The sequence below is a fragment of the Raphanus sativus genome, chromosome 6, assembly GCF_000801105.2.
Source record: "Raphanus sativus cultivar WK10039 chromosome 6, ASM80110v3, whole genome shotgun sequence".
NCBI classification, from domain to species: Eukaryota; Viridiplantae; Streptophyta; class Magnoliopsida; order Brassicales; family Brassicaceae; genus Raphanus; species Raphanus sativus.
Genome location: NC_079516.1, coordinates 21,171,732 through 21,195,263, shown reverse-complemented (window position 1 = coordinate 21,195,263; position 23,532 = coordinate 21,171,732). Strand labels below are relative to the sequence as shown.

General features: G+C 36.7%; 4 protein-coding genes and 2 long non-coding RNA genes across 7 annotated transcripts; 1 reads left to right on the top strand and 5 right to left on the bottom strand.

Annotated features, from left to right (window-relative positions):
- Window positions 1-597: 597 nt before the first annotated feature.
- Window positions 598-3,252, bottom strand: LOC130495641 (zinc finger BED domain-containing protein RICESLEEPER 2-like). Its single transcript, XM_056987065.1, has 3 exons — window positions 1,177-3,252; window positions 764-1,091; window positions 598-680 (listed from the first exon to the last, which is right to left on the bottom strand). Exons 1-3 carry the CDS (start codon window positions 3,250-3,252, stop codon window positions 598-600), a joined length of 2,487 nt encoding a protein of 828 aa, XP_056843045.1.
- An 899-nt stretch (window positions 3,253-4,151) lies between these two features.
- LOC108811420 (uncharacterized) lies at window positions 4,152-5,111 on the bottom strand. The gene is made up of 4 exons (XR_001943302.2): window positions 4,652-5,111; window positions 4,450-4,530; window positions 4,335-4,367; window positions 4,152-4,219 (listed from the first exon to the last, which is right to left on the bottom strand). It is a non-coding gene; the product is annotated as an uncharacterized LOC108811420 (long non-coding RNA).
- Window positions 5,112-7,014: 1,903 nt separating this feature from the next.
- LOC108805738 (uncharacterized) lies at window positions 7,015-8,737 on the top strand. Of its 2 annotated transcripts, none has more exons than XM_018577671.2 (5): window positions 7,015-7,168; window positions 7,269-7,491; window positions 7,595-7,771; window positions 7,844-8,068; window positions 8,149-8,737. In XM_018577671.2, exons 2-5 carry the CDS (start codon window positions 7,279-7,281, stop codon window positions 8,509-8,511), a joined length of 978 nt encoding a protein of 325 aa, XP_018433173.1. In that variant the 5' UTR covers window positions 7,015-7,168; window positions 7,269-7,278; the 3' UTR covers window positions 8,512-8,737. The 2 variants fall into 2 exon arrangements, with proteins under 2 accessions (XP_018433173.1, XP_018433174.1); XM_018577672.2 differs by having other exon boundaries at window positions 7,025-7,168; window positions 7,273-7,491.
- Window positions 8,738-9,072: 335 nt separating this feature from the next.
- Window positions 9,073-10,267, bottom strand: LOC108805737 (cytochrome c6, chloroplastic). Its single transcript, XM_018577670.2, has 6 exons — window positions 10,124-10,267; window positions 9,891-10,026; window positions 9,679-9,776; window positions 9,560-9,591; window positions 9,397-9,460; window positions 9,073-9,328 (listed from the first exon to the last, which is right to left on the bottom strand). Exons 1-6 carry the CDS (start codon window positions 10,184-10,186, stop codon window positions 9,191-9,193), a joined length of 531 nt encoding a protein of 176 aa, XP_018433172.2. The 5' UTR covers window positions 10,187-10,267; the 3' UTR covers window positions 9,073-9,190.
- Window positions 10,268-11,400: 1,133 nt separating this feature from the next.
- LOC108839220 (LRR receptor-like serine/threonine-protein kinase EFR) lies at window positions 11,401-14,795 on the bottom strand. The gene is made up of 2 exons (XM_018612030.2): window positions 12,102-14,795; window positions 11,401-11,947 (listed from the first exon to the last, which is right to left on the bottom strand). Exons 1-2 carry the CDS (start codon window positions 14,761-14,763, stop codon window positions 11,589-11,591), a joined length of 3,021 nt encoding a protein of 1,006 aa, XP_018467532.2. The 5' UTR covers window positions 14,764-14,795; the 3' UTR covers window positions 11,401-11,588.
- A 4,489-nt stretch (window positions 14,796-19,284) lies between these two features.
- Window positions 19,285-20,173, bottom strand: LOC130496017 (uncharacterized). The gene is made up of 2 exons (XR_008935044.1): window positions 19,623-20,173; window positions 19,285-19,475 (listed from the first exon to the last, which is right to left on the bottom strand). It is a non-coding gene; the product is annotated as an uncharacterized LOC130496017 (long non-coding RNA).
- Between the last annotated feature and the right edge of the window lie 3,359 nt (window positions 20,174-23,532).

Below are 23,532 nucleotides of genomic sequence, written 5' to 3'. Positions count from 1 at the left end.
TTTGAAATCTTCTCTCTCTCATTGTCCACGTGGCCTGCCGACTCATATGTACATACATTGATACATATACTATGTGATTAGGAATGTCAAACAGGTCGTCCCGTCCCGTTCCGGACCGCAGCGGGTTCGTCGACTTGCGGTTCATTGCGGTCCAGTTCCGCGCGGGCTGCGGTACTCCAATGCCTCGGCCCAATCCCGTCCCGCCTAAAGTCCTGGTACTAACGGGCCGGCCCGCGGGATAACTTCAATCTGCATCCAATGGCGATATATCCTGTTAATTTGGAAAAAAATGGTATTAGTTCAGCTTGATGATTATATACGAATATCATATGTCGTGTCCACTTTAGAAACATACTAATTTGTTATGTCCTGTTATACATGATCAAGAGTGAAAAGTTTAAGACATAATTATTTTTTCTGAATCAAAACATAACTCATAATTTCATAAAAAACCAAATGCTATTGTTTTCTGAGTTTATAAAATTAAAATCAAACACCAATTCAAAGCTGCTAGTACTAAAACAATGTCATTAAAAAAACAGCAACTGAAAACACCAAATGAAAAGAAACAGCAAGTCAAATAAACAACAACTCAAATCACACTTTTGCAACTTCCACTTCATCACCAACAGCTGATTCAACTGATGGGGGTTTATCTTCTTCACCAAATACTTCTTCTTCTGCAAGTATTAATATTGAAGTTAGTAAAAGCCATTTTGATTCATAAAAAAAAAATATATGCTTGATAATCTAGATTAATTACCATTTTGATATGATTCATATCCCCTGATCCAATTCCTAGTGCATATCAGAGCCTGCACATTTTTTGGGAGTAGACGACTCCTGTATTTGTTGAGGACTCTTGATCCAATACTGAAAGAAGACTCGGAAGCAACTGTTGTGATTGGAATACTTAATAGATCACAAGCCATACCAGCCAAATCACCATAGCGATGAGCATTATCTTTCCAGAAGTCAAGAATATTCAAGCTCTTAAAACTGGAAACTTCCAATGGTGGTTCATCAAGATATGCTTCTAGAGGTGTCTTCCCACTCCCAACACCACTGACTTTGCGAAATGCAAAAAAATCCTATAAAAGTTTTTAGAAAAATATCTAAGACCTGCAGTTCTGAAAAATAATAAACATACTAGTTACTTGTAAAAGGAACACTCACAGTGTAGTTCTCAAACATTTCAGTGGACACTGGCTCACATGTTTTGGGTGGAACCGTCTCACGTGGCTCCGTAGAAGGGGAGTTTGCCTTCGATTTTTTGTCATAAGACTCAAAGAGAATGCTTAGCCTCTCACGCAAGTTCTTCACCTTAACATCTTTTGTTCTCATGTCAAGCTTCCCTAAACAATGGTCAACAATTGATAGCTTAAATCGCGGATCAAAGACTGCTGCCATTGCAAAAAGACCACTGACATCATCCCAATATTTGTCAAACTTCTCCTTCATTGGTGCCACCATGAATCTGACAACCTCATCATCGCTTTCCTCATTATTCCGGAGCCAATTATGGATCATCCAGACTTGATAGAAATACAAATTAGATGTCGGGTAATTAGTGCCAGACATCATCTTTGTGATCACAGCAAACGGCCCCAGAAAATTGCAGATATTACTTGCTCTTGTCCATTCTTCAGCTGTGGGCGCCATTGTAAAACCTCGCTTGTCAAATGACTCAAACTTCTCAAATGCCTTACGGTAATTTACTGCAATTTGCAGCATATAGTAAGTGGAGTTCCATCTGGTCGAGACATCCAATATCAGCCCCCGAGTTTCTTTTACATTCGCAGCAACCACAGCTTTTCCGAACAACACCTCCCGCGATGTAGATGATAACACATACTTCACACTCTCTCTTACTTTGTGCAAAGCGCCTTTAACAACCTTTAACCCATCTTGCACTATAAGGTTAAGTATGTGAGCTGCACATCTTACATTGAAAAATTCTCCTCCACACACCAAGTCATCAGTCAACATTAGCTGGGACTTCACAATATCTTGCATCGAGTCATTACTTGTAGCATTATCCAATGTGACTGAGAAGATTTTTTTTTCAATTCCCCACTCTTTCATCGACTCAAGAAGCTGCATAGCAACATTCATACCAGTGTGTGGTGGCGCTAGAGCACAAAACGTGATGATCTTGCTGTTCAACTTCCAGTTCCGATCAATGTAATGTGCAGTCACACACATGTACCCTTCACGTTTTATTGACGTCCACAAGTCAGATGTCAATGATACTCGACCAGGAAGTGTAGCTAAGTCTCTCCTCAATGCGTCTCTCTCGCTTTCATATAGTCGATATACATCTGATCTAGCCGTGTTTCGACAAATGGTCTGCACATCAGGATTCAAATACGTCCAAGTTTCTCGCACTTTCTCATACTCTACGTACGAGTATGGTAGATCATGCTGGACTATCGTCTTAGCTACCATCTGCCGAAAGACGGTATGATCATACTTGCCAGAGTGTAACTTCCCCTCGAAATTGATCTTCTGCTGATTTCTATTTTTCCTTTGATACACCTTACATCTAAAACGATGCCTTCTCAGCCCACTGGTTCCATGCGAGTGGGAATGCCAAGCATACTCATTCCTGCAATGCTTGCATTGAGCTTTCATCGTCCCATTCGGTTTGTGGACCACCGTGAAATCAGGCCACACATCTGATCTTTGCCTATTGTCCATTTCGATTTCTTCTTCATTCAACTCCTCTTCTTCATCCAACTCCTCTTCCTCCAATGAGTCATCAAAGTCTGGTATCTCCTCGACCTTCTTCTTCTTTTGCGGATTGGTAGCCTTGGCCTTGCCCTTTTGCGACTGAGTCAATGGCTTTCTTCTCCGTCCCCGAATCACTGATTTCACAGGTACAGGCTTCTTCTTTCTACACGCCTGTGAGGACGAGCCTATGCCACCATCTATTGTGGACTGCAACATGGGTTTCCCCGTGGCTGTTCCAAATCTGCTCTTTCTGCGAGGCATGTTTGTTTGGGGTGGTGGAGTGATTTCAACATCAGAATCATCAGTCTCATCGTCAAGGCTCATCACCTTTCTTTTGCTTGCTTGCGTCTTTGCACCAATAGCATCATAAGTTACACCACCTTCTCCCCTTGGATCAGAGCTCCCTTCAAGCGCAGCAAGAGCATCTAGAGTAGCTTGACTCGCGAAGTCCAATGTTGATGGTGGAGTGTAGTTAGTATCCATCGTGAACTGCTCTTCTGAATCGCTCCTTGATCCCATGGTCTCTGTCTCTGCTTGCGTCTTTGCGTTAGGTTTTTTTTTTTGAGGTGAAGTCGTGTGAACGTGGGACTATTAGCCTATTAGGGTTTTTAATATTTTGGAAAATTTTAAATTAATTAACATATAATTAAAACTTAGCCTATTAGGGTTTTTAAAATTTTGATAATATTTTATTTAAACTTGCTTGAGGACAAGCACCAAAACCAATCACTTTCTATTACGATATACATCAAGTGACAAACAAATGCAGTGATCACAACAAACCTATGCAAGCCAGCTAAACAAGAGTGTGTTCTATCTACGTTCGATCCGATAACCTAAGCAAATCCAGCTAAACAAGATTGTTTTTATCACAGAAGTATCACACGTACACGTTTAAGAGACAAAGAGCTTACTAACCTGAGGTCCTTAAAGCGGCTATACTGGAGCAGCTGCTGTATGTACTGGTCTCCTCCTTCCTTGTTCACCATCACTCATCATCTCCTTGCTCACCATAACTCCATAAGTCTCCTTCCTTGTTCACCATCACTCATCATCTCAACACATACAAAATAAAAACACAAACCAGAGAGTGAATCAAGGATAGTTTAAATGAAACTAAGAATTATAGATAACTTACACAGCCTTCACGGTCATTACGAGCTTCCTCCTTCTTCACCTACAAAAAGAAAAGACATATCAGAGACAAAAACAAATGACCTCAAATAAGGATCAACCTATTATATAATTCAAGAAGCTTAAAGTTTCAGAGTGGTAACACCTTACAATCTTTGCAGCTCGGTGATCTTTGCAGCTCGGTGTTGAAATCTTCTTCACTAAACAAGGAGGCAGGTGGTGGCGACGGTCCAAGCTGGTGTACGACCAAAACATACATCAAGTGAACACCTTCTCTATCATTTTGAGCCTACAGCAGCTTTTACCGTCGCCACCATCCGCCTACTTGTTTACAATCATATATTCTTTTCACCTGCAAAAACAAAACACTAATCAGATACTGAGCATAACCAGAGACATCACAGAGACTAATACAAAACAAGAACAAAAACATAAACAAAACACATTAGGACACTGGTTTTACTAACCTAATAGACACCATCCGCGTACTCGGTCACCACCTGAAAAGTGCAAACAAGTAAAACTGTTAGACTACAAAAATAAAAAAAAATATGATCTCAACGCCAAGAACAAGAAACTTACCAGTTTCAACGCCAAGAAAAAAAAAATATGTCCTCTGTCCTAATCTCTGGAACCGGTCTACATAGCTTTCTGGTTCAGTATCTACAAATCACAAACAAATATAACATGTCATATAAGCTTTTACTTTAGCCACAGATAAAAACGATTTTACATAGCATCAGATTAAACGAGTAACTACATAGAAAAAACGATCTTTCATTACCTGTGACATGCATGGGGTCACCGTCGCAGAAGAAACCTTCGCCGGAGATGGATCTTGGTTTACGGTGGAAGCGGAGTTCTTTGACAGATACTTCACAAACTTCTAGTTACGGCTCCAAGAAGCTTCACCGGAGGAGATTAAAGGCGAATGGAAGACTAGAAGAAGCTTCACCGGAGGAAACCATGGCCGGAGCTCTCTTTCTTGAGGCGCCGAGTCGCGTTCGTCTCTCTCTCTCTCTCTCTCTTTTGTTTTTTCAGGTGGCGGAGCTGCTGAGGAAATGAGAGAAGAAGACTGCGGTCTCTTTAGGTTAACCCGCGGATTCTATAGGCCCGGCCCGCTCAAAGCCCATCCCGCACAGTCCCTAAACCGCCAAGCCCGCAACATCGCGGGTCATCAATTTGTCGGCCCAAACCCGCCCCGCCCCAGCTTCTTTTGGGCTCGGCCCGCGGTCCAAGCCCACCTTTGACATTCCTATATGTGATGCATACAAAACAATTTAATCTTCTGTGAAAATATATTCTCACTTGTTACCTAGTCTCTCTTGCAGATCATTTATGGTTACTCCAAACTGGAAAAGATTCCGGAGTTCCATAACCTATGTCGTTTGCAGGCTACCTTCTCCACCTCATCGTTACACTTGTTGCCAGTTTATCTTGAGAGCTGCGAATCTGCAAAACCTTATATTGGTAATAATCTGTTTGAACCAATGATTTGATTGCGGAAGTATGGTAATAAGTCGGGAGTTTTTGTTTTGTAGGACTTTTCTATTGTTTCAGGGGAGAGAAGGGATATCAATCTTACTTACCTATGTGCAGGTATCATCGACTCTTGAATGTGTTGAGTTTAAAGAAATGATTATGGGGGAGGAGAACGGGGTTAAACTAGAAAATTACTTTCATGAGAATTCAGCTGTCCTCAAGAAACTTTATCTAAGAGCATGTGCAACACGGGGTACATAGGCCCAATCCTTATAAAAATATTAAAATATTATCTCTTTTGGTTTCTGTGCCGGATCGAAGCCGAAAAATACTAAACTAAGGATTAAGATTGATCTAGTTGAGTTTTGTTACTGTATCGCAGGCTTCACAACACGTGGCGGCCTACGATTAGCTAGGTTTTTTTTTTTAATTAAATGAAAAAAAAACTAATAAAAAATAAAAAAGAACATTGAAAATCGAGCAAAAAAGAACTCACCATTGCACATGCTCTAAATGTGAGACATTATTCTCATATGACTAATCAAGAGATTGATCTATACAAGAACCGTCTTACAATGTCTTCAAAGCCTTCTCCAACATGTCAAGTTTTCTTTGCATTCAATGTGATTTCATATTAGACTTAAGCCTATGTATCTGATGAAAAAAATACTTCTGTTTGATTTTTTTTTAAACTATATGTGTGTGTGTGTGCATGATCATATGCTAAAGCTCAAGATTATTCGATTAGATATAAAACTCTGCACCCTTTCCAAGTGCTCATTTAAAAAAAAATCTCTCTCTTTGCTTCAAAACAAGTAAGAAGTTGGAATGACATTCTCGAAAAGAGAATCTCAGAGACCTGTAACACTTGTCCAGCAACTGGTCACTGAAACAGTATGTGACGAATAATGTAACATCCCGAGTTGTGATATGTGAAAAGATTTAAGAGAATTGATTTGACTACCTATGTCACCAAAGTCGACTTATTTTTTCCGTCACACATCTGTTTAAAACTCTAGAGTTAAACATGTTTGAACTGGAGTAGTGAAAAGATGGGTGACCTATCGAGAAGTGATTTGTGATACCGTGCGAGTGAGGCCAAAACACGGGGAAAGGTCGGGTGGTAATTACATGGTCAGTAAACAATGATTTCGAGCCTTTGAAAAAACTAATGGACTGACCGTCAGATAGGATGAGATCTACGGGCCGAGTGAGCGGGCGTGGGTGGCCCATTAGCCGTGGGCGGGTCGGGGTCTTTAATGATTATAAGACATTGTGGAACTATGGTAAACACAGTATACAGTGTTGGTTTTCTTATGAATTCATGAGTCCTTTTCTCAATGATTCTCATCTGACCAACCAAGAGAAGTGGACAATAGAGTAGTTGTTTGGATAATCATTTTTATGATCTTGCTCATCTTTTCTTTTCAGATCTTCTTCATCTTTGATTCTGTTTTGGATAATCATTTTTATGGTTTAGAGCCGGGTTCAAACCGTTACAAAATACCCGGTTCGTCCATGACGCATAAACCGTTCAAAAAAGTCGTCAGCCTTTTTTTCCAGAATTGAGTTGACACTGTACTCGTGACAAAAGCAGCCGAGTCAACAACTCTTGGGGTGGGGGGCGTGACAAAAGCAATGACGAGTGACTGACAAAAGGCAAAGTCTTTATCTCCTTCCTTCTCCTCCACTATAAAAACACACACAAACATCCTTTTCTAACCTTATCGCCACAAAAAAAAGTCATCGTTCAACAACAGCAACATTCACTGTCTATCTTTGGTAGATCTTGTCTTCAAACACACACCACCATCATCAGGTTAGCAAATAATCTATCTTTTGATTGTGAGATTTGATCATGTGATTTTTCTTGAAAATTTTGAAAAAAGGAATCATCTTTTGATTGTGTGAGCATATAGATAGATAGTCATGGCTAGGTCTGGGGTTGATGAGACATCAGAATCTGGAGCTTTTGTAAGAACAGCATCAACATTCCGTAGCTTTGTCTCACAAGATCCTGCTTCTCTGTTCCCACCCGAATCCGGAAGATACCATCTTTACATTTCCTACGCTTGTCCATGGGCTTGTAGATGTCTCTCTTTCTTGATGCTCAAAGGTCTTGACCAAGCTATCACCTTCTCGGTCAGTGTACTAATCATCATCATCATACCCCCTTTGTTTCTTTATTGAATAGTTTATCTTAAGGCTAAAAGCATTGTCTTTTTTTTTTCTTTTTTTTGTTAAGTCGTGTCACACAATTTGGGGAAGAACTAAAGAAACTGATGACCATAGAGGATGGGTTTTCCCTGATTCAGACACTGAGCTCCCTGGAGCTGGGCCTGATTATCTTAATGGTGCCAAGACTGTGAGAGACCTCTATGAGATTGCTAGTCCCAACTATGTGGGAAAGTACACTGTTCCTGTAAGTTTTTTTTTATGATCTTTTGTTGTTATGTTTCATGAAAATGTTAAAAGTCTCTTTTTATTGTTTCAGATTCTGTGGGATAAGAAGCTTAAGACTGTGGTTAACAATGAGAGCTCAGAGATAATCAGGATGCTCAACACTGAATTCAACGGCGTTGCGAAAAACCCGTCGCTGGACCTTTATCCTTCTCATCTTAGAGAAGCAATCGACGAGACTAATGAATGGGTTTTCAATGGAATAAACAATGGTGTTTATAGGTGTGGGTTTGCTAGGAAACAAGAACCTTACAATGAGGTACAAGAAGATCCTTAATGTTTTATTTTTAAGTAGAAACAAGAAAAAAACAACAGAATCTTCTTTTTTTTCTAATGCAGGCAGTGAACCAAGTGTTTGAAGCAGTAGAGAGATGTGAGACAATACTCGAAAAACAACGATACATCTGTGGAAACACTTTTACCGAAGCAGATGTTCGGTTATTCGTCACCCTTATAAGATTTGATGAGGTTTACGCGGTTCACTTCAAATGTAATAAGAGACTCTTAAGAGAGTATCCGAATATCTTCAACTACATAAAAGATGTATACCAAATCAATGGAATGAGCAGCACTGTGAAAATGGATCACATCAAGCAACATTACTACGGAAGCCACCCTACGTTAAACCCGTTTGGGATCATCCCTCATGGACCAAACATCGATTACTCTTCGCCTCATGACCGCGACAGATTCTCCTCCTGAAAAAGACCAAACATCAAAGGTCAATGTTTATCACCTGTCCTAGAAATAAAAAAGCTTTCAAAGAAACATGTCTCTTTGTATTTCAACTTTAAAGTCAATAATATACTTGTGTGTGTGTGTGTGTGTGTGTTGCAACTCATGTTACATCTGAATTTTGCAAATTGATTGTATGTTTCGAGATTAGTTTTAAAGTCAATAATACTTGGATATGTTGCAAGTCAGTAAATACATTAATTTGAATGTACAGCAAGTTCTTAGAGAGAAAGATAACTTTAACATTCATCCGGAGTTCCAAATAGAAGACGTGTTGGAATCAGCGGCTGTGATTGAAGAACATCAGTTTAGTCCAAGTCCAAGTTCAAGCAACAACAGATCCTCACTCCATTAAAATACTAATGAACCCAAGAATCTCAAAATCCAAGAACCTGTCTTTGCTTAAAAGAGTAGTGACTTAGGTGATGAGATTGGCTTTTTGTTGCAGTTAGGTGAACCAGATGTTAAAGAAAATAAAGCTTAGTGAGTTAACAGATGGCTCTCACAGTTTCACTACATAAACATTACTATATTATTTGACACACATAGATTGAATCTTAGACATTAAAGGTACATTAAAACATATAATGCAACGCTGCATGTTCTTACTGTATTGAACTTTTACTAATCTTTGTTAAAAAACTAGCTAATCGGTAGTAGCTACGTTTGGCCAACCTTGGTCAGCCTGGAGCTTTACAAACTCAGACAGAAGCTTGATTTCATCGTCCTGCAACCGCGGTCCAAAGGTACACTGTCCTCTGGGCGTGCATTTCTCCCCAAATCCCTGTTAAGTAAATCATTAGACAATAGTTCTCTTCAGATTTATTTAGCTAACTGAAAGGAAGATCTCACCGGCATTCTTCCCTTTCCGTAGTAGGTAACACGGTATATTTCTTCCTCAGTATCAACTCCATTTCTGTTAGAAAGGTCAAAACCATAGCAAACCATAAGAGACAAAGATTTGATAGAATTACAAAAGACATCTCTTGGGAGGATAGAGCATTCGTTTTCTTACCTCTGGAGGTCACTTCGGAAAAGCGTTGCGCCCTGGAAAGAGAAAAGGATATGAACTTAAGAAGAGAACAAAGAATGGTTCATGATTGATTTTTTTTTCATTAAGTGTCTAAAACTCACTGGTTGAATAATGTTTCCACCTGTATCATGACAGCCAATACAAGCTCTATTAAACAGTGTTGCTCCTCTTTGTATATCCAAAGTTTGGCCAATAGATTCTACATATCACCAAACAAAGAAATCACCAATACAGAGGCAGAGGACTACTGCTCTAAACTTCTTTCTTCAGTTTCAGAAGAAGCAGAGGACTGCTCTAAACTTCTTTGTGTTACCTGGAGGATTACAGAATGGTGAAACAACGAGAAGAACCGCCGTGAGCGGAGGAGCAAACCTCTTGATCAGAAACTCTGAATCTTTATGTTTTATAGGAACTTGAAACTTCCATTTGCTGCTTTCTCTTGCGTTGGCCTGTCGAAAAGTAGTATATATGAATGTAATGTCAGCGTCCTGTTTATGAAACAACTCATATCAAATATAAAGACAGTAGACGAAAGAGACAGAGAACCTTGTGGGAGGAACAAAATAAGTTGCAGCTGCGAGCAGAGGCAGAAGAAGAGTGAAGCCTCATCTTTTTTTCTTTTTGCGAATTGTTAGATGGATGATGAATGGAATATCCCGTCTTATCTTTTTGGACGGTTTAACCGGTTACCTATTTGGTATAGTTGAGAAAACCGGAATGGTTACAAGTTGAAATATTTATGAATTTTTTAATCTACTCTCACTCAATCCGTTCTGTTTTGTCAGCCACTAACTGACTAGGCATGACTGCTTTACCGCTGCCATCCGCAAATGCAGCTTCTGTGGAAATCGTTTCAAAACAATCATATAAACTATTACAAATCGCTTCAAACCGCTCTGAACCTATTAAAATCAAAAATTGATTTCAGCTAAAGTTTGCGGACGATTGAGAGTAGATAAAAAAAATTTATAAATATTTTAAAATTAAGAATTAAAAACTAAAAATGAAAATATTATAAATAAAAATATATACACATTTTATATATTAATTTAAATTCACAAACATTATCATTATTTTTTATAAAACTTTAAATTATAGCTATTCATTAGATTTAAAAAAAATTAATATACAGACATACATAAAGATATAAACATATATCAAACGAAACAAAATATTTTAAAAAAATTTGAATATAAATCTTCAAAAAATATATTAAAATTATAACTTTCAAACAATTAAAAATTAAATAAATAAACAAAATATTATTATTAATCATATTATATTGATTATTATTATATTTTATCACAATTGTATGTTTTTATACTTTTATAATGTTATGATATGTTTATATTAATAATTTATTATTAACCGCTACAATATCTCATAATCAACCAGTCACAAATATCCCGCAAACACAACAATTTTTAAACGTTATGTCAGTCATACAAAAAACTACATAACTCTTGAAACCATAATCATCCGCATCCACAAATTCCCGCACCCGCAACCGCAACCGCTCTGTTTAAACCAGTCATACCCTAAATCTGTTTAAATTCATTTTATTGTCAATGATAAAAACTTCTATGATATCAGTACTGAAAGAATTGTATTTATTAATATAATAAGAATAGGTGTAATATAGTGTAATTATGTATTTAAAAAAATTTAGAAAATGTATATTAAATTGAGTATGTAGCCTTTGAAAAGACTTAGGTTTAACCCAAGATGTTCTTACTGGCTGAATTGATTGTTTATATGCAATTGCGTATGTAGTTGGCATGTATGTCCCTTGTATACGCTGCCATTAAAATCAAGCCACAATATGATTTATAGACATTAGTTAAGATAACGAGTTTTTGAAGTTTTGCCACAATACTACTGCTATTCAACTTCCTTACTTCTACAAAATTACAAGCAATAACTTTTTTTTTGCAAGAGAATTACAAACCTTATTAAACAAAAATTGTAACAAAAGAGATAAGATAAACATATATTCCCAACAAAAGAAAACTTATATTCCCTTGATAAGCATGTCCTTGGCCTCTTTCAATAAACGTAGCACGTTTCTCATGTTCATCCGCTCGCCAGCTGCATGCGCAGTACAAGCTAAGCCAACCTCAATAGTTTTCTTAAGGCAATCAAGTTTTGCATGAAGTTGTGCACCAGAGACATCGATGAGTCCCATAAGTTTGGGATCGATCACTTCCATAATTGCATTGCTTTGAAAGTTATAACTTATCCATGATATCAGATTTTGATCTCCTTCGAAGCTCTCGTCCATTGGGCTTTTCCCACTCATAAGCTCTAACAACATCACTCCAAAGCTATACACATCTCCTGCTTGTGATGGCTTTTCTCCAAGCCCATACTCTGCATATATAACAATACCACACAAAAAAAAACAATACCACATCCACATCAGCTTGAAAATATAAAATATATAAAAAAAAATATTGAAAACAATGAGTAATAACGAGTTTAGAATATGTAGGTTTCTTATAAGATATATAAATAAGTTACTAACCAGGAGGAATATAACCAATGGAGCCTTTCAAGACATGCGTGGAGCTTATAGAAGCGTGATGACGATCATCGGATGCGTCAAACAACACACGAGCCAACCCAAAATCGCCGACCTTTGCAACCATGTCTTCGGTTAGAAGAATATTGCTAGGTTTCAGATCACAATGAACCACAGGAACTTCACAATCATTGTGCAAATAATCCAATGCAGAGGCAATGTCAATGGCTACGTTCACTCTTTCTTCAAGACTTAACCCAACACTCCCATCAGGTTTTCTATTTTTACCTTTGATCCATTCTTCTAAGCTTCCATTGCTTAAGAACTCATACACCAAAGCCAGAAACTCGTTGTTTTTGAAGTCTATGCTTGAACAAGAAGTTACTAGTTTCACAAGATTCCTGTGCCTTACATTCCTTAAAGCCTCACACTCTGCTATAAAGCCTTTGTAGTATCCGTTTGCTTTGAGATCGATGACTTTCACCGCAACATCAACCCCTCGTATCACCCCTTTGAATACAGACCCAAAGCTTCCAACACCAAGAAGATTTCTAGGGTTGAAATTATCAGTAGCTCTCTTGAGCTCATCATATGAGACATTCATAAACGGTTCCTTGCGGTCCTTGCGGAGTGAATTTGATGATGAGGTAGATGTGGCAGACTTTTTCTCCTTTCTTTTCCAAATCAAGAAACTTATTACACATATTGCAATCAGACCTACCACACATGTAATAATGCTCGCTTTCAAAACCTTTTTGTGCGTCCGAGTTTTTCTTCGACAAGGGGCGTGAATGCATAGCTTTGGATTCCCCTCCATATAAGCTTTAGAACGATCTTTGAAAACCCCACCGCTTGGGACCCATCCTTCAAGATTGTTGAATGAAATATTCAAGAACTCCATTGCTTGTAAATCTTGAAGTTTTGGAGGAATAACACCGGAGAGCTGGTTTGAAGAGAGATCAAGAAACTCTAGACCTTTTACTTCTGCTAATGCATCCGGGATCGGTCCGTTTAGATTATTCCTAGCCATGTTTAGCTTCTCCAAGCTTTGACAATCTTTGATAGATGAAGGAATGTGGCCTGAGAAGTTGTTACTAGAGAGGTCTAAACTCACAAGGCTTTCGAGGCCACTTATATCTTGAGGGATTAGACCAGAAAATAGGTTGCTAGATAGATTCAAGACGGCACTCAAGCTAGGTAGGTTAAGAACTCCATTTGGTATGCTTCCATTTAGCATATTGCTGGATAGATCCATGGACAACATATTCTTGAAGTTTCCAAATGATGGTGGGATCCTACCTTCTAGTTTGTTGTGCGACAGATTGATCTCATTTAACGCGCCAAGATCACCAAAAGAATCTGGTATCCTTCCAGTAAGCTGGTTTCTCGCGAGTTCCAACACTTGCAAACCTTTCAGTTTCCCAATTTCTTGAGGGGTTTCACCAGTGATTGAGTTGTCACTGATGTTGAACAGAGTCAGTCCTGTCAGATCTCCGATGGACTCAGGAATATTACCCGTGAAGCGGTTTCCTCCCATGAAAAGTTTGGAGAGATTCTTGGAAAGACTGCCAATAGACACCGGAATAACACCCTCCAAAAGGTTTCCATCAAATGCAAGGAAGTGAAGTTGGGAGCTATTACTCAGAGACTTGATGAAACTATCAAGATCTTGATCTCTACCCCAAACTAACTTATTGAATCCAATGTTGTACATTTCTAGGAATGGGAGATTGCCTAATCCTGACGGTATGGTCCCTTCTAAGAGGTTGTGTGCAGCGCGGATAACCTTAATATTTGTGAGGTTGTACAAAGAAGATGGAATCTCTCCGCTGAACTTGTTGAAACACACGTTGAAAACCAAGAGTTTTGGAAGTGTGTATCCTATGTTGCTAGGAAACTGACCCCAAAAGTTGTTTGAAGCAATAACCAACGATTCTAGAGACGACATGTTGTAAATAGAAGGAGGAATTGTGCCAGAGAGGTTGTTTATGGTGAGATCAAGGACTTGTAGGCTTTGAAGACGACCCAATTCGTTAGGAACTGGACCACTAAGAGAGTTTGTGCCTAGGCTTAAAATGGTGAGAGATGAAATGTTTGAAAGAGATGGTGGAATGGGTCCATGCAACAGATTTTTTCCCAAGTTTAAAATAGTTAGGTTCTTCAGATCACCAAGTTGGTTTGGAACGAGACCCGTGATCATGTTTGAGGTTAGATCAAGGACTCGTAGCTCTGTTAACTTGCTTAGGTTGGAAGGTAAGGATCCTTCTAAGCTGTTAGAGCTTAAATTAAGAACCCTTAGACGAAAAAGATTTGTGATTTCTTTTGGAACTAGACCTCCAAGTTGGTTATTTTGAAGTTGAAGAGATCTGAGAAAAGAGAGGTTACCAATACTTGGGCTTATGGAACCGGTGAGACCACGACCAGAGAGGTTGATGGAAGCCACTCTTCTGTTTCGTGTGTTGCAAGTCACGCCAGTCCAGTTACAAGGAGATGTGTTTTGGTCCCAAGTGAAAGAAAGTGATTGTGGGGTGTGGATAATTTGGGATCTGAACGAGAGAAGAGCTTCTCTATCCGTATTTAATGACAAAGAAGCTGCGCCAACAATGGAAAATGTTGAAACGTAAAAAATTAGAAAAAGAAGAAGCTGATGAACACTCAAACCCATTGTTATGATCTCTCTTAGTTATTTCTCTCTGTTGGCTGTTGCATTTGAAAATGAATCTACATAGCGGCACAATTTATAGTGATTTGTTGGAGTACGCTGTACGCGTTTGGTGGGAACACATTTGTATTGGAGTCTTCTAGTATCGGTCAAGGAAACGTACGTAACCACATGATGTCTAACAATCAACACAAAAGTCTACGAACATGACAATCTATCACTGTGTGGGTGTGGCCTACATCAAACTTTTATGAAACTCTCTTGAACTTGTTAACTTAAACAAAACGTACCGTTCTATCAATCTGTATTAGTTTGTTGGCGGTGTAATGCACAAAACGTATTTGAGTCACCAGTCAACAATTCTGTTGGCGGTGTAATGCACAAAACGTATTCGAGTTACCAGTCAACAATTATGTAGTTATTGCAATACAACTGTAGCGAGAATTTCATTTTTGTTCAGACTAGTATCTTGGCGCAGAACTTAATTGTCTTCCTCATTTTTTTTTTTTTTAACACAACTTAATTGTCTTCCTCAATTTAAAATCTTGATTGAGTAGGAGCAGAAACAATCAATTTACAGATTGTTTACGTTTATTGAAGAACACTCAAAACTTAATTAAATATATAATTATCTTATTATCTCATTTAGCATTTACTCGGCTAAGTTTTAGAATATTATGTTTACAGTATGCATTAATTGTAAATTTGTTGTATCCACTACGTTTGCTACATATACATCTATATTATTAAAACTAAAGTACACATTGAGATTGTTTGGAAGCATGAATAATAGTCTAAATTAAAATTGTTTGGAAACATGGATAACAATATTACATTAATTGCATTTCCATATTTTACTTAGTTTAACAATTTCATTAAATATATTATCTTAACAATAATTCACATAATTAATTATATTGACATAACAACAATAGTGCAGATTTTTATTTATTAATTAATCAATATAAACTTGTGCCAATTAAAAAATCAAAAATAGAAATAATTAGATTTTATGTATGGTTAAAAGTTCGGTTTAGTTTGTTTTATTAAATTTTTTTTTATTTTAGTTTCAATTTGATGGAAAATTATGTAGTCAAAACATAATTCAAAGACATGTTTTGTGAATAAAATAATAACTTAAAATTAAGATAATAAAAATGTGTTACTTTTTCGTCACTTAAATTTTCACTCCATATAATAATTTACTAAATAAAAGAACTTTTTTATTTCAATTAATTTAGCCAAACACATAGAAAGAGTTTTTCAATTAAAATCAGTTAGGCATGAAAATTAGTTATTCATTTAGGTACAAGTTGTTTCTTTCGGATATTGTTTTCTTTTTGTTATAAAATTAGGTATGTTTCAATATTATAAAATTGTGTATGGGTTTTGAGTTGGATTCTTTTAGATCTGGACTTCTGTTTTGATGTATAGAAACCTAAAATTATCTAAATAACCAATATGTCTAAAACGGGTTCGGATAGTGTATCAAAATAATTATATTACACGATTCGGTCCAGATCTTTCGAATATAATTAGTTATATTACATGACATCTTAAACATATAGCACTAGCTAATTATGAAAAATAAATATCGATGTATAAAAATGTAAGAATTAATGCCTGCACACCCGTGCGGGTCAATATCTAGTACTTGTTTATTTTGTAAACAATTGCATTTAAATCCTTTATATATTAAATGAGAAACATTTAAAAAGTTATATAATTTATATTTTGTACTAATTAAAAAAGTGTGCTGCTGAATTTTCACGTAATTGTAATGCTAATTTTGTTTACACGGTTTGAGAATCAATTGAGAATTTTGTTAATCCAAAAATAAATTGTTAGGGAATGTTATATTAATAGTATGTCCATTATAGACCTTTCATTTATCAAATTGAAATTTATTATCTCTTTTTAAAAATAAAACCTACAAAATTATCTAATGTGATTAAAAAATATATATTGCAGTTAATGATTTTAAATAATAAAGATTTGATAACAATCTGTATACTCTCTATCATTTTTTAGTTCTTTATTATTAAAATAAATTACACAATTACATTAATCATATAATACAAATTTAGATTTTTAATATGTTGTATTTGAATTTTCTAAAACGAATATAAATTACTAAAACTGTTAAAAGTCTCACATAAAGTTTTGTGATCAAGTTTTATTTTTTTTATGTAATAAGATACATGATTATAAAATCATATGAATAAATAATTTAATTATAATAGTATATATGTTTCATATCGTTTAAATTAAATTATATATCATATGAAATAACATACTTATATTTTGATATTTCCATTGAACATACATTGAAAAGTTAATATTTTAATTCTGAAATCATTATTATTTTTTTAAAAAATGATTATAAATTATTAAAACCACTAAACATCCCACATTAAAAGACAATTCGTTGGTTTAAAATTTTGTTACACAAATATGCAAATAATCATAAAATAATATGAGTAGAAACCTCATTTAATAAATATTCATATTAAAAATATACTATATATCTATGTTAATATCATTTATATTTAATTATACATCATATACATAGATAAGATTGATTGTTTTGATATATTTACCCTAAAATGATTGCAAACAAACAAAAGTGATCGTTTAATTTATATGTGCATGCCAATTTATTACATAATAGTAATTGATTTCTTAGTTAATTAATATATAATTATTATTTATTATTATTTCATAATATGTAGAAAATATAAAATAATTAATAAATATAAAATATTTATTCTGCACAAGACGCAGATCTTAACCTAACTAGGTATCTCTTTAATAATTTTAGATCTTAAACATTTCTAAATCTCAGGCCAAAACAAAAGAAAAAATGAGAATAAACTCCAAAATCAATATTTATATCAAGCAATAACCAAAATAAAAAAGTGATATAAAAAAGAGAAAAATATTGAAAATAGATAGAATTGGCCCGTGAACATAGACTTCTTATAACTATAATTAACTTTAAATTGTTAAATCATGATATAAAACCGAGCTCACATAGTTTCATTGTAACCAAATAGTAGGCATGAGATATTCGTCTAAACTTTAGGTTCTTATGTGATAAATGATTTTTTGACCTAAAATATTTTTAAAAATAAGATCAACTTATCAGTAAATAAATTACTTAATTAACAAACAAAATGTTTAAAAAAATTATTAAGGGCCAATTCTATCAAAAAAAGAAATTTTATTTTTCATACAATATTTCTTAAATAATTTTCATATAAATCTTGTGCATGTTTTATACTTATATACATTTCATATTCTATATATATCTATATATAGATATCATATATACAAGGATTTTTTTCTAAAACAAAACTTTCATTACAAACAAATATTACTTTTTCATATATTAATATTTGTATTTCATGATTAGTGTTATATATTTTAGATGTGTTGCTATATAACTAATTGTATACAAAGCTGAATCATATATAATATGGTATTTTTGTTACATATATTTGAACTTGTTTTAGATATATTGGATGCGCGGATCAAGCTCTAATTAAAATTTTGAAATTGGATTACTGGTTTGTTCAATCCCTCTAAAAAATAGTTGGGTTTATGTCAAGGTGTACACACCACCCTTAAAAAAAAAAGAGAAAAACTTATACTAGAATATTTGTTTTAGAGGTATCGTAAGGGTATCTTCATTCCCACTATATAATTTACTCTGTTTGAAGTAAATTGAGTAAATTATAGAGCGAAGACAAAGATGCTCTAAACCACCCATAAAACTCAACCACTGAAACTAAACATCATTTCAGCTTTGTAATCATTTTCATTTAAAAAAAAAATCATTTCGAATCTACATTTTCAAGTACATGAATCAACGTGTAACTTTTACGACCTCAAAACTTCCTCCGATTAATAACCAATCAGTTTTTCTTCAAATACATTCAAAGAAAAAAACACGTCACTGGATTATTATTCTCGATTAAAGAAAAGGAAAACGAAACCTTGACCTATTCTTATTCCCGACTTGTTCTCTTTCTTGCACAATACGTATATGATAGATACGACATACGAGCTAGACTTTTCAAAGATCGGTTGAAAGAATTTGAGGTTTGTTTTAGCAAAAAGAAAACAAAGTGAATACGTAATGAAAATATGAAAGTTTGTGAGACACCCGTTGTCAGAGGCGGAGGCACAGCGGTGGTGGTGGGGTCAAGTGACCCCAGTAAAATTGGGGAAATTTTTTTTAGTGTATGTTTTTCTAAAATTATTATAAAATTTAGTTAAAATTTGGCTTTTGATCCCACTAATTAATGTTTAAGTTTTTATTTGTTCCCATTAATACGTGAAAAAAATATTTTTGTTATATATAATATAATTTAAATATTAAAGGTAGAAAATGTGCAATAAACTGGGTTCAACTAACCGGGGTTATCGAGCGCAGGAGTAAGGACAGACATGTCTAACAACTGACATTTCTATGTGTCCACTACCGTCCCTTAAATTAAAGGTAGAAAAGGTGTAATAAACTGGGTTCAACTTATCCATTTTTATTACTTAAGTGTTTTTGGAAAACATAGATAAAGAAAGCCGAGAGTAGAATAAAAAAAGAATCCAAAGATCACAAGAAAACAAATAGTTTAAATTTTTAATAAAGAAAAATCCAAAACACTTCAAGTTGGCACCACTCCATCCTTACTCCTGCACATCCTTATCTGTACCTGAAATGTGAGGGGGTGAGCATTGGGAATACTCAGTGAAGACGGGTTCCAACAACTCACTAACTCAGTTCAAGCGACTTAAAGCAGCAAGCAATCAAGAGCTAGACAACTAGTTTTATCAAGTTAGAAATGTTCTAAAATTAGGACCTATGCACTTCCAAGGAATCATATTCCAGTCCTACATAACGTGCTCCTATGCAATCAGCCGTCCGATATGCTCAAACATCCTGGTCCAGATGAGGTTTCACCCGGGCAAATCACTTCCTGCCAAGAATAGGCGTTGAACTCGATCCTACCCAGCGCCTTGACTCCAACCCCGCCCCCTCGTGGTCACCGTCATGGCCCTCAGCCCCGCTTTCTATAACCCGCCGTGGTCAGCGTACCTTAACCCCACCCTTTTCCGGTGGTTTACAATATAACTTAACCCTACCTCTCCAGGTAGTTAGGTTGATACTTCAACCCTACCTTCTCCGGTAGTTATATTATTACCTTAACCCTACCTTCCTCCGGTAGTTTATTTTATTACAAAGCCCTTACCTTCCCGGTAGTTACAAATTTACTTTAACCCTAGTGCCTCTAGGCTCTTAGCCATACACAACATCTAACAACCTAGTTTCGGTTTAAGCAAAGAACCTAAATAACTAAACAAGCAATGACATACTCGATTTCACGCAGACGGAACATATTAAAAATAAATTATACTTATTCGAGATCCTAAGCCGTGTACGAGAAATTCAAAAATAGCTTTCACCTTAGAAATAGGGAAAAGTGGTGTGTATGAACTTCAGCTGCTCAAATAGACTCTAAATCTAAAATAAGGGCGAAATTCTGAGTCAGAATGTCATCGAACGGATAAAAACAGGTCTGGTCAAAATCTACGAAAAAGTTAATCCGATGGTCAAAGGTCAATCCAGTTAACCCTTCACCAGAAATCAATTTGACCTAACCGGCCGGTTTACCCTAACCGAATTGAAATTAATTTAAACTAGGTCAAACCAGTCAACCGATCAGTTTACCGAGTCGACCGAATTGACTCGCTGAGTTGACTAGGTCGAGTTGACCGAGTCACCGGTGACGGTTACCGGCAGTGATGATAGAGGCTTACCAGCGGATGGCGGCAGTGGACGGCGGCGGTGGAGGAGAGTGCTGGCAGTGGCGGTGGAGGAGAGTGACGACGGGGGCGCATGCAGCTTCGTACGGGCTCCGATTGCGATGCAATTGTCGCCTACGGCTTCGTCTCGACAAGAGGAATATGATGGTGATATTGTATGCACGAAATTCTTAACGGTCAGAAAGTTATGGATGATTTACTAAACAGACAAAACTACACTTAACTGCAAGGCGGTTGCCAACGGTTTCTGGCGGTCGACTACTAAGGTGAATGGTGGTGACGAGGTTGACAACGTCCTGCGGTGCGGTGGCTCCGGCGGTCTCTGGTGGTGACTCAGTCCTTGCAAAGGTTTCCCAATTTCTTTCTTAAACTCTCTCTCTCTCTCTTTTCTTCTCATTTTTCTTTTTCTTGTTGCAGGTGGAGAAAACAAGGCTGGATGGTTTTTTATTAAAAACTATTTTGGGCTTTTGAGAATGTGCATGGGCCTTAGCGTGCTAACAATTCCTAAAACCGAAATTCGGTCGTTACAATTCTCCCCCACTTACAAGTAATTCGTCTCCGAATTCAAACCATCAGCCGACTGGCCAATTCGTAACAAAACTCCGAATATTCAATCTGCTCGGACTCTGAAGTCTATTATTAAACCCCATCTCTCTCCCAACGAACTCTGACAGACACAGACGACATTTCTTGAAATGCTTCCACTTGACGATTCATGATCTCTACTACTGATTGACAAGATGCATACAATCTCTCTGAGATCATCTGACGTCTGCTGTAACTTCTGCTCTCTCACGACTTTCTTTAAAATAAACACATGAAACATGTCTTGGAAGTTTAATAACTCTGCTGATAAATCCAGTCTGCAAACAACTGCTTCAGTCCTCTCCCAATAGGATATGGTTCCATAAATCTCTTTAGTTTCTGATTCTCAAATCCTTCTGGAAATGTCTTTATTTTCATGTATACTCGATCGTCTATCTAAAACTCCAAATCCTTACAGCGTTTTGACACTATAAGAAGTGCGGTATTAATAGCATCAGATTATAGCGTTTTTGACAGTTCTGTTATTGTATACCAACACTCGCTTTTTTAATAGTGTTTATGAATTTAAAAATCTATGTTTGGTATCGCGGGAAAATAATTCTTTTAGTCGCGTTAGTTTACTAAGTGTAAGCGCTTTACCATTTCAGATCGAAAACTAAACGCTATTGTAAATGTTATATATCTGAAATTTTAATCAAAATCCCCCTATATATTAAATGAAAAGTCACTTTAGTGATTTCTGGTGACGTGTCGCTCATAGGTGAAGTTTCAAGAAATTGTTATAATTTGATTGGTCGATTGTTTTTAATTTTTATTTATTTAAATTAGATCTACAAATTTAAGGTGAGTCTAAAATCATTTAACATCACTTGCCAGGAACGTTAAAATTCAATTTGTAGACTCACCTTAAATAAGGTGAGTCTAAAATCATTTAACAAATTTAAGGTGAGTCTAAAATCATTTAAGGTAAGTCTAAAATCATTTAACATCAGGAACGTTAAAATTCAATTTTTTTCTAAATGATAGAAAATTTTAAAATATCCTTAACAATATAGTTTTCTTTCAAACACACGTTACTTCTTTTGTTACTTCTTTTGAAAAGTTAGAGTAGAATATATAAAAGTATGTAAATAATGACTTTATGGGTATCACAACATTATAAAAATTAAACAAAAACATATTATTCTATTTTTGTCAATATTATTCTATTCACTTAAGCAAAAAAAAAAACCATTATAAAATCGATAATATCGGAACCACTAGCTATAGTTTAATGATTTATCTACCCATATCAAGAGAGAGAGAAAGTTAGAAAGAGAAAGCAGATCTCAATTAGGGTTCGGCGTACGGCCGCTGCTCACGCGCGCGTGCCGTCGCCGGAGCCCCCCAAGTGTTGTCTAAAGATGTTTGGATGTTGGTTCTCCTTCGTCCTCTTCTCCTTCCGTTTTGTCTAAGCTCTGGTTCGACTCCGCCTGCGGTGGCTTTACCTCTGGAGTAAAGACGTGGTCGTGTGCAAGGGAGGCGTGGTGAAACCGTTTTGTTGGGTTTGGCTTTAACTCCGGAAGGCGGAGGCTCCTACAGCTCCGCCGCCGCCGGTTCTTGTTCCCGCGAGGAGGAAGCTTCTTCTAGCTCCGCCGTCGTCGGTTTTGCTTCTGGGAGGTGAAGGTTCGCACAACCTTGCGTCGCCGGCTTCAGTTGTTCATTTTGTTGAATCGGGTTCGGGTTTCTGCGGTGGATCTGGTGTGAGGTCCTTGGTTGTGTGGTTATTTGGCTCGCAGCGTTGCTAAGTCGGATGAGATCTCGATGAGATCGAGAAGCTCTCCGAGGTAACGGCTAAGCGTGGAAGAGAGAGGCGGCTTTGATGGAGGCTCTGCGGTAATCGGAGCTCCGGTGAAAGTGTGAAGCGTTGAGAGATGGTTGCGGTGTGGAGGCTCGTTGGTATCCCGAGCTCCGACGCGACGAGATGCGGTGATGTTGCAGCCGACGGCGTTTCAAAGAGGAGTCGGTCAAGTCGAGGCAGACCGGACACGTGGCGTCCCGAGTGCGAAGATCACAACAAGTGGTTTGGGCTTCCTTGATGCGTGGACTCGCTTGAAGCCTGTCAGTTCTGATTGGACCGGTTTGGAGACCATTATGGTTGTAGTTTGTGGGTCGTGTTTATGGGCTTAATGTATTGGGCCGTATTTCATTTTGGATTACATGTTGCTTAGCTTGGGCTGTATGGGCTTTGGATGTGTATTTGGGCTTGGCCCGTGTTTTAATTTATATTAATATCTTTGAGGGAAAAAAAAATGATTTATCGACCTTTCTCGAAACTGACATCACAGCACATCATATTATATGCCGTTCGCATTTGCTTGCGTCAGCTCCGTCATCACTAGTCACGATTGGCTCTTTCTT